The sequence below is a fragment of the Magallana gigas genome, chromosome 7 (genome assembly GCF_963853765.1).
Source record: "Magallana gigas chromosome 7, xbMagGiga1.1, whole genome shotgun sequence".
Classification (NCBI taxonomy): Eukaryota; Metazoa; Mollusca; class Bivalvia; order Ostreida; family Ostreidae; genus Magallana; species Magallana gigas.
Window position 1 is genome coordinate 25,713,997 of NC_088859.1, and position 10,971 is coordinate 25,724,967.

A 10,971-nucleotide genomic window follows, 5' to 3' on the forward strand; every position below is an offset into this window, starting at 1 on the left:
GCAGCCACTGCAGACTCCTGGAGCAGTGATGAAGAAACTTGACAAAACAAATATTAAAGCAGAAATTTCCAAAGTGCAATGGTTTCATTAAGGATATGACCCTTTGACTTCACTTGCAAATTTTGACCCTACAGCGTAGATCAAAATGGATCCATGGCCATGAATGCTCATACTCCAGTACATATATCGACATTATTTCATTGTGAAGGAGTCTGATGGAACAGTATGTGAAAAAAAAATAGAGAAACAAAATTGAAATAAATCTAGACAGTTGTAACCTTTACACCATTGTACTCAAAGTACTAGGTTGTTTCACAAGTAAAAACATGCAAAAAAGAATGAAATAATACATTGAATGAATAATACAAGGTTCATTTGAACTCTCTTTGAATTGTTAATACCAGTAGGTACCAAATATATGATATATGAACTACATACTACCAGTACCCTGAAGATCTATTTCAAAAAAATAATAAACACAACTAAAGAAGTTTAATTGTGATTTATTCATGCAAACCTAACTGAATAGTTACAGTACTAAGTGTGATGTACTAATACAGTCATATATTGCACAGCTTCTAGAAATACCACTGGAATATTTAGAATTCCTGATTGCTTAAGTTTTATGGATTTTCAATGCTTTTGGTATCTGTCACATACAAATAAACATATCTTAATTTGTATAACACATTCTTATTAAATGATAAATACAACCAGGAAATTACCAATACATTCCTTTTAAAATCTGTTGGTTTTTTTTAAATGGACAATCCACAAAAATTGGTCCTTACAAATTTTTAAAGTGTTAGTGCAATATTTACCAGTATTTTACAAGATTTTAATTTTGGTGATCACAAAAAGCTGCCTAGTATGTAACAAAAAATAGACATTGAAAATAGACTTTGCTCTTAAATGTAACAGTTTTTAATAATAGATAACCTGAGGATATTGGACTCAAAGCCAGATACATGTATATATTGAAGATTTACTGAGTAAACCTCACATATCTTAAACCTGAACAGTTCAATTTTCATCCCATCGCTGAACTGTACTCGAATAATTCAACTTGCATTTTAAAGAGATGCATGTGCCATATGGAAATAAGGTATAAATATATAAATATATAAACAATCTTATCAAACTTCTAAAACCAAGCTACCATGCAAACATTTGTACCATTTTAATCCATGATTTTTTTTTATACTAAATCAATGACAATATATCTGATTTCTCTGTTAAGTGATGATTGCGAGAAGATTTACAGCTGAAATTCTAAATAATATAAAATACTGAAGCTAAAAGAACACAGTAGTATGTCTGTCAACCATAATACATGTATCTCATGCAGTTGGACCATTGCACAAATTTTAAACAAATTACATAATTAGTTGTTCAATGTAAAAAAATATAAATAGACTACTAACTACATGTATCCATGTGTACTGGTACACTAATATTATGCACAAGAATGACTGATAAAAAATGAAAAGTTTCACAAGTAACTAGTATTTTTGAAATTGAATAAATTTGTCAGCAACCTGCAATAATAATACGTACCATACTAAAAAAATTTTCATAGTTCTATAAAAATGGTGGAATTTTGCATGGTTTGTATGATGAACTTTCGTAAATATAATGGAGGCTGATTAAGGTATACAAATTACAGTACATTGTATTTCAATTATTTCTGAAAAAAAAAATTGTAAAAAAACTCTTACTTTTCCCAAATACCAGTATTCTGAAAACTTTTTATTTATCATCGTATCTTGCTTGTCATTTTTGCTTTGATTTACACACACAATAACTAGCTTACACTCACATATGCATGCACAGTTGTGATTTTGATGACAAATCTTACTACAAAGTTTACAATCAATGAAGGAGATATTCTAAATGGAGTTTTAATTAATATGGTGAACTATTCTATGTGATAGTGTACGTGTATTTGCAATAGTGTAATATAATCATATCAAAATACATGTAAGAGGGTCCTGACCAGGTAATGATGAAAACTAGATGAATCAAATTCCTCAGAACATTTAAATATTGAAGACTGAAATATAATAGAACAAGGCTGGAATCCATACATGTACATTACAAGATATACAATAGAACATGGTTTCAGTAAATCAAGAGCCAGAGAGAGTTGGTTTTGCTTCGTTATAAAAGTAATATACCAGGGTATAATTATTCAATTAAATCTATACATAAATTTATGATACATGATGATCATAAGATGAACAAAAGGGATGTCTTTGTGAGCATTAATTTGACATGAACATGTTCAGTTTAACCATGATTTACCGAGTAGCACTTTTATGTACCGGTACTCTAAAACCACAAAAAAAAAATGATGGGAATTAGTGACTTGTATTTTTATGGTGTACATGTACATATCAACATCGGTTCAAAGCTAGTATTCCTAATGAACCACAGATTTTGAATAAAATTCAATACATGTACATTTTACTATTACATGTATCAATTTTTAATCATATGGCAGACACAAGAGAAGTACAAATTAAAACAGCGCTCAGTAAACTATATAAGCTCAGCCATTAAAATAAATGTTTTTCTTGCATATTTTTTTAAATTTTGGTTTTTAGTTAAAAAATAGAAACTCCATATAAACCAACAATAATTTATGCATTAACATATTGACTATATCAACAAAAATAACCTTTTTTAAAAATTCTATCTAAATTGATTCTGAATGTTTCTAAAAAAATTCATGCCTATTCCAGCAATACATTGAGTCTAATTCAGCTGTTGACAATTACTAGTAACAGCTAAACAATAATTTTAAATTCATTAACTGACTTACATATTTTATTCCTTCTGACTCTTTAATTGATATTTCCTCTCTTAAAAAAAATTAAATACAGATGAAAAATAAGGTATTGAATCATAAATATTACCTCAAGCAGTTTCATATTCGTAAGAGAGGGAAAAAAGTTACATATACAATTTCAGTGAAAAACATATACCGATAAATAAATTATATCTTATTTTCACATTTACACAAGTCACTCTTTTGCACTGTAGGTGTTGTACACATATTATATGAATTGATATCACACTATAATATTAAAAATGCAAATGAATTTTGAAAAAAGGGACGGATGTTCATTCTTCATCACCTACAACTAACTAACACAGTGTTACCCACTCTGCCCTCAGGGAGGTGAGTGTGGAAAAAAGTCCCGCAGTGATTGTACCCTGTCTGTGTCAAAAACTCGGAAATTTCACTTTTTAATCTATCAAAGTACACAATGTGACTAGGCGGGTTTTTTCTCTTAATGTGGTACTCTTTCTTCAGCCACCCAAGAGCGTCGTCGTAGAAATTGTCTGCTTCATCTGTGTAGTGCTTCTCCTTGGACAAGTTTGGTTCGCATGTCAAGAACCTCATCGAGACATTGCGGTGTAGATAACTAGAAAGATTCCATAGAAATTGAAATAAATTTATATGAACATTACAATATTGTAAACCAACTTTTTATTGTGGGTGAGAAAATTTTCCGAAATTTGCAAGAGCCAATTAAATCATCATTAAGATTTATTGCTATGACAAAGTCCTTTAAGTCTTTTGTATCTTTTTTTCATGTTCAATGTAGACTTGGTTTCTAAGGATCAGTTTAAAACAGATAAATCTAAAAATAGAGTTGGTGCAAATAAATCTTTGTTTACAATAGCAATGAAATTTAAATACATGCAATGAAGTTAAAATGTACATGCAATGAATGCATATGCAAGTTTTGAACAGCCAAGTGTTTTTCAATCTGCTTCAATTGAAATTATAATGCATCAGAAACACTTTCTGGGTTGTATAAAATATAGTTATGTAAGATGATTGATGCAATATATAGGTACATGGTCATGCTCTGTAATTTAAAGGGGCATAACTCTTGGCTTATTTTTCATTCATACTAAAATCTAGGTTTATTCCTATCTTTACCTGTAATAAGGTGTTGAATGGCAAGGCATGAGAAAGAGCACATCCATATTTTTCTCAAAACTTTCATCATACAAAAACTTCATGACAACAACTGTCCCTCTTTGGTGAATGAGTCCGAAATAAACTGCAGTTGGAATATTAATGACTAGAAAAACCATCACAAGTACCCATGCCTTCATCAGATTGCATTTGTGCTTCATTTCCTGCAAAAGTTGAGGACAGACATCAGCATCTGGTTCATGGGAGGAGTGTCTTTTTGCAGTGCTTTCTACATTTCCAAGGATGTCCCGAGTTTCCGTGGTTTCACTTTTTTCAGTGTGCTTGGTGGCCTCTGACCCAGAATCAGGATTTTCTGTTACTGCCTGGCCTTCTTCACTGTTCGTGAGGTCACTGCTTTCACTTTTCTGGTTACTGTTGGACTCTTTTGTTGTCTTGTGCTTCTTTTTCTTCAGACGAGGTTTCTTGCATAAGTCTTGGAAAAAGACTCCACAGTAGTGCATCGATATGGGTAAAATTTGTAGGAGGAATCGAAATTCTTTGTGGGCAAGAAAGCTACAAAAAAATGTTGTGATTCTGTTATTTAGACTTTATTTCAACATTAAAATCTGTTAAGAAATACATTTTGAAACACTTTATGCCTTAAAACATAAGTACACTACAGATTACTGGAAAATTAAGGTATATGCAGTATGGTATACTATAGCAATAGTATACTATTGTAAAAGTCTCCCGAACTACAGATTGGCTGTGCAAAATCATTCCTATCAAGAATAATTTCAACTGATTTCACATGCATGAGTTCTTGGAATGGGATGGCAATAATGTAAGTGTCATTAATGAAAAAAGAATAAATGACCAAAAAAAAGTCATCATTGTAATCTAGATTTTAACTGACAAATTCAAACAAAGCAGTTTGTGGAGTTTATTATCACAAAGATTATCACAAAAAATTCTTCAAGACTAATCGAAAAACAATCCAGATCAATTTAGAGCAATAGATATCAACAGCATTATCTAAAACCTTTGGTTGCATGGTCTGATATACATGTACTAGTAGCTTCCCCAGAGTTTAGAGAAGAGAGGTCAACCATCAGTTTCTGACAATACATGTGTTTGAACACATTTTAATGAATCAATGGAATTGGAAAAAAGTTCTTTCAACTTACTAGTTCCTCCGCCTAATTTAGTACATTTAATAAAGTAATTTTAAAATGTGCATGTTCCTAAAGCCACTGATATTCTTACCTGAAAATAAATATATTCCATATGATCAGCATCAGCAGCACTTTGTTTTTTGCATACCAGCCACCAAATAGGAACGGAATCAAATGGGTTGCCATGATGACGGGGTAGCCCTGTGTGATGTACCAGTGCCAGGGGTGGCTGCCGTAGAACGCCGACATTCCATGCAGGACGTTGAACTCAAGGAAGTTGTACTGAACAAATACCCAGTCTCCATAGAAAATCCTGTCCACCAGTATACTCAACAATAGGAGGATGGATCTGTATTTAAAGAAAAGATAAAAATATACCCTTTTTGGAAGTATTATCCAAGTCTATGTATACTGTATACAGGGTTGATTTGATTTGAACATATTTTATTGTGTAAATAACACAAAAGGATTGGAAACAAGTTCTTGCAACTTACAAGTTCCTCTCCTAATTCCTATACAGGGTTATTTTTGCTCCATGCTATTTTTGACCCTCTATACTTGCGAACTGTTTCGCCCCATCTTAAATTCGCCCAGACACACTGTGTGTATTAAAGAGATAATTTGGGACATTGGAATCCACTCAGTCTTAATTTCGCCCACTGACAACAATGGTGAAAGGGCGAAAATAAAATGGGGGCTAATATTTACCTGTATACAGTAGTACAAGTAAAGATAAAACAGCTACTCGCAAAATGATAGCATTTCTGAAATCAATATTTTTCTTCTCAAAAAAATTTCAAAGATGAATTTTAGTTTAGAATTGATCTTGAAATAAATTCCATCATGACTTACCCATACTGAAGATAGACCTTGATGGTTTTCCACAACTTGAAAACGTTTAATTGTAAATGCCATGAGCACATCAGCACCCACGTAACAGCAGCTGTTGGTCGTATCAATACAGAGAGAACAGCTAGGCTCACAAACTTCCATGTGCTGGATTTCTGGCCGCTGGGACAAATATGAAATATGTATGGATACCAATGATAAAATTTGAAATTCAATTTCATTCTGTTGGAAGCTGAAAGTTACACATTGTAAATATCAACTGTCAGGAATCACTTTCTTTATCCTATCAATTAATTATTAATATATGATGAGTTCTAAGATCCCATCTCCTATCAAAATACATTTAACCTGAAGGTATGGGAATATCTATATCTGATCTATATATCAATGAAACATAATTCAACTAGGAGAAGAAAAGTACCGGTGTCTCTATTTTCACTAATACATTTTTTCCCATAAAAAACTTGAAAGCAGAGAATAGTTGAGAAATAGTTGATCTCCTATCTCAATTGATATAAAGTATGCAGTTAGTTGTCCATTCTACTGACTATTTGTAAATGAACTTTGATGATTGAATTGCTCTTGTTGCAATGTTTTACCTCCTGATATCTGGCCAAGGGAAGTAATACAAAGCCACTGTCACTAGCACAGATTCCATGGAATTGGTGAGAGTTCTTGTACAGCAATAGAGAGTAAACCATGATGTTATCTGGCAGAATAAGGTCCACTGGGCTGTTGCTCTGTCTGAGAGCTTCCAACTCAACTTATAGAGGTAAAGATCACCCCAAGCTGCCATCACACCCTGTAAAATTCTGGGTAATTTTATCTGAAACAAATAAACTTTCAATTAGTCACCATCTTATATACTTATAATGTTAAAGAGGCAGATATTGCCCTTGCTGGGATATGAGCCTGGATTCACTGGCTTACAAATCAAATACCAGTAATCTGCTAATTGAGCTAAAGTACAGTGTATTACCCATAGTTCAGAACCAGAAGAAATGCAATAAACCAGGTAGCTAACACTAACAGGTTGTCCCACCCCTGGGAAAAAGTTGTATCTGAATCGATTAATTCCCTAGTGCAAGTATCTATGGAATTTAATGTGAAGAAAAAATCTTTAAACCCTCTATACCTCTGGCAAGACTTTTACGAACTGCAGATGTGTAGCTCTATGGAACAATTTGGGTTATAGTGCCTCTCAAACTAAAATCTTGCAATTTACAGTGCACATAAATGTGTGCTAGTTTTGGACTGATTAACCTCATTTCCATATACATGTACAGTGAGTTTAAATGCTTAATATTACTATAAAATTCTTAAGACTAGCTATCACTATCGCTATAACACAAGGTACTAAAGGTTTAAAAATGATTTAATTTTTTTTTAATTATGCTAGCAAATGCACAGAAAACATACCAAAAGTAACCTATGGTCTAATCCAAGTATTGACAGGAACTTATACATGAACGCAAACAGTGACGGATATAAATAGCCTCTCAATCCATGTTGCCATTCCCACGTCAAATACCCATAACTGAAATGAAAACAATTAAAAAATATTGCCTTAGCTAGTACATAGTTATCTATGTTTAAGTTAATGTCAATGCAATTTCTGCTTGATCTTTATTTTATTCATGTTAAATAATCTTATATTCTTACCCAAATGCCATGTTGTGTGAGACCTCTAGAGACTGCCAGTATTCATCTGGTACATATGATGTTTGTATGAAGAGAGCATTTACAACCCGCAGAGCTATGAGTCCACTAAACAGCTTGTGTTCGGATGACATAATTGTCTTGATGATTGATGGACCTAGTATTTCATCATCAAACAGGTATCCCTCTTCTTCTTCTTTTTTGTATGAATGTTCATCTTCTTGGATATTAGAGGCATTGTTTCTGTTGATGTTTCTAGCCTGATCGAGCTCCTCTGGTCCGTGTTTCATTTTACGCCGACGAATAGTGGCAGTACCTTTCCCATCTTTTGTCATATTTTTTCTTTGACCAACTATAAAACACGAGAAATAAAACAGGATGCCATTTTAAAAACTTTGTTATTTATGTCTCTGGTTTCGGTTAGAAATCAATTATTTCGGTATGCAAACAGAAATGAAATAAAATGCTATATAAAGCAAAAAAGAGAAGCGATGAGTTACTTCAAATATCATAAACAACGTCAGAATCGTAACGATTTGATATCTCAAAACTTCATTGCAATGTAAAATTTGCTTAGTTACCTGCTGCAATATAATGACAGTTCACCTTTCGTCCTGCAGATCAGCAGTGCTAAGATCGATCATTTGCTCTTTGAGTTCTCTCCACATGAATAAGTTTAAATAATCGATAAGAAACACTAATTCTGCTGAGAATCAGTATCGACCACTACTTTTAATAGTTTACATTCTAAGTTGATTATAATCTTCTCTTCCACAACTGATTTTACCCCTGCTTAAAACGCAAAATTGAACAAGATTTACATATATAAAATCAAAGTTGAAATCGGACGACATGACTTTTCCGAGATAGTACACCTACCACCGACTCTAGCATAGCCTACTGACCACGCAGTACCTAAAAAAAAAAATAAAGTATACAAGGGTTGGTCAAACATTGTATAGTCAAACAATGCACCGCGCTTCTTATCTACTGAAAATTATATATAAGAATTTTCCAATTAAAATTTTGATTCAAATTAAAGATCTGATTTAATTTTGTTGAATAATTAAAAAAGATATGAATGTTTATAACATATATAATATATATATTTACTATAATAGCTGCAGATCTGTAACTCTCTGGTTGAAAAAATTCGGATGGACAAACCTGGTTTGTCTACCATTCAATCTTTCTTTAATTATTTCCCCCTTTTAGAGGTTTCATGTCGCATACAATACAAACTACATATAACTAATAAACGTAAGGATTATCAAAGAATATAGAAATTAGAACTATGAAGAATTGTAAGCAAAATATAATATGTACAAGTAGAAAAAGAGGTAAGTTATATACATTTTTTCACCTAGTTGGCTGCTTGCATATCCGAATCCATAGCTCTATTTAAAAAGGCGATTCATGCATTAATTTAAGGTTGACCATGTAAACTACGCGGTACTTTTTGTCTCAAAATCAAGGCCGAATAAAAAGGCCGGAGGAACTATTAGTGAGTACGATGAATTATTTGCTGTGATAAATAGAAATTACTTGAAAATGTATTGTATTATGCCGGAGGAACTAATAGTGAGTACGATATATTTTTTGCTTTGATAAATAGAAATTACTTGAAAATGTAGTTGATATATATACATCGACTTAAAACCAGAGACATAAATAACGTTATTATGTCTCTGCTAAAACTAAGAGCGAGTGAACAGGGTATCCATAATGTATTGCACAAGCCTGTTGTCCTTTCTGATAATGTATTCTATTTTAGCGAATAAAATATAAGACTAGTCATTATTTGTTAAAATAAATTATATCAGAGTCATGTTGTATATTTTTAATTTGTTTAAATAAGAAATAAATTATATCAGAAAGGACACTAGTATGTCATGCTACTGGCTATATAGTATTACACGTAAATAAATTAAAAAGTGTTTTTATGTCTTCAGTCGTCCTACATATAAGGCTACGTTCGTGTGTGTTTTCTTTTATTTGAAGAGTCATCGATAAAACAGATCGCACATTAGATAATCCACAAACAGAGTATTTTTTTTTTCATCTAAATTCAAAAATTATAACGAACGTTAGTCACCATAGGAACAACCCCTAACGCGGGAAAGTCATCCAAAAGTAAGGGGGGGGGGTCGCCCCAAACTTATGGGGAAGTCGATTTCCTTGCTTCGGAGACGGGAAAAATTTGCTTTTATAAAACCAAATTACCAAAAAATATAAATCACACGAAAGACTGCGATGGTCAAACATTTTGTCATTGATCCGAGTGCTAATATGCGTCTAATAATCTCAAACACTTCGAAACTATTCGGCAGATTAACCTCTTGAGTGCGATAATTAAATATTATAAATTATTGGGATAATCTCTGTTCAGATGTAACGGTTAGGAAGCAAATATCAGTGCATGATTATATAGTATTAGTTTGATCTTATCTCACTTTGCAAACCTTATCTGATACAGTGTATAAATTATCGTATTATAATACATGTGGTATACAGTTTATTTAAAAAACGGTTGCTAGAAACGCAAAATATGACTTTAAATAAAAATTAAAGATACATATGCATATTGATAACTATTTTACACCACATTAATGGCTACATTCACAAACAGCAAAATACTTTCAAGATTGAACATTTAAAACGAAAATTATTGTAAACTATTGTAATTTTTTAAAATATGATCAAAGATTTAAATTACAATTACAATTATTTATGTCTCTGATATAATTGAACGGAAAATGTGAGTAGTACATAACGTTATGTGATTTACGACATTTTTAGCAGAATATACTGTGGGGATTTTTTCTTTTGCATAAATGTCTGTAAATAATTAAAACCATTTTATTCAAGAGATAAAGTTGACTTCTATGTACCCTCGTTTGAACGATATAATTTATAAAAATATTGTCTAAACAAATTGAACAACTCAGATAAAATGCATTGAATTTTTGTTGCTACCCCCCGACCTTTACCCCCCCCCCCCCCCCCCCCCCCATACAGTACATTCTGTTTTCCGAGGATCTATACTCCCTCTTACTTACGTAAACATTATATCTTAACAGATAATTACCTGATTACTTATTTTTCCTAAGATTTTTTTCAGTTTTAATTATTGGATTGGAGTGGTTTATGAATTTAACAACTGTTTCAACTGTTTGTTACCTAAAGCATACGAGTCATTCTACAAATCAAGCGGCATATTTTGACCTATTCTCAAAAGAGAATAGTTTTGACCACTCGATCACCGCATAAAACACTCGGATCAACAGACTGAACAATGACAATCAAAAAGTTTGACTATCGCTGTCTTCCCTGCGATGTATCTATTTATTGAAC

The 10,971-nt window shown here is 32.3% G+C and overlaps 2 protein-coding genes across 2 annotated transcripts in view; one reads left to right on the forward strand and one right to left on the reverse strand.

Moving 5' to 3' along the window:
• Positions 1-491, forward strand: part of LOC105346737 (DNA excision repair protein ERCC-8) — a 3,316-nt gene extending 2,825 nt beyond the window's left edge. The window contains exon 5 of the mRNA XM_011455452.4: positions 1-491. This exon is cut by the window's left edge and continues 458 nt beyond it. Coding sequence (XP_011453754.3) covers positions 1-42 — 42 coding nt within the window. The 3' untranslated portion in view covers positions 43-491.
• LOC105346746 (GPI mannosyltransferase 3) lies at positions 488-8,869 on the reverse strand. Its single transcript, XM_011455458.4, has 9 exons — positions 8,731-8,869; positions 8,199-8,532; positions 7,621-7,969; positions 7,378-7,495; positions 6,558-6,784; positions 5,962-6,120; positions 5,201-5,458; positions 3,956-4,507; positions 488-3,431 (listed from the first exon to the last, which is right to left on the reverse strand). Exons 3-9 carry the CDS (start codon positions 7,950-7,952, stop codon positions 3,137-3,139), a joined length of 1,941 nt encoding a protein of 646 aa, XP_011453760.3. The 5' UTR covers positions 7,953-7,969; positions 8,199-8,532; positions 8,731-8,869; the 3' UTR covers positions 488-3,136.
• Positions 8,870-10,971: the final 2,102 nt, after the last annotated feature.

What these genes read in the sequence shown, in the direction of transcription:
- LOC105346746 (XM_011455458.4), bottom strand. Translation starts at nt 7,952, where the DNA reads ATGACAAAAGATGGGAAAGGTACTGCCACTATTCGTCGGCGTAAAATG. An exon ending in CCTTGGCCAGATATCAGGAG is followed by an intron (nt 6,121 to 6,557) that starts GTAAAACATTGC and finishes TATTTGTCCCAG; the next exon opens with CGGCCAGAAATCCAGCACAT. An exon ending in TGGAATATATTTATTTTCAG is followed by an intron (nt 4,508 to 5,200) that starts GTAAGAATATCA and finishes ATTTTTTTGTAG; the next exon opens with CTTTCTTGCCCACAAAGAAT.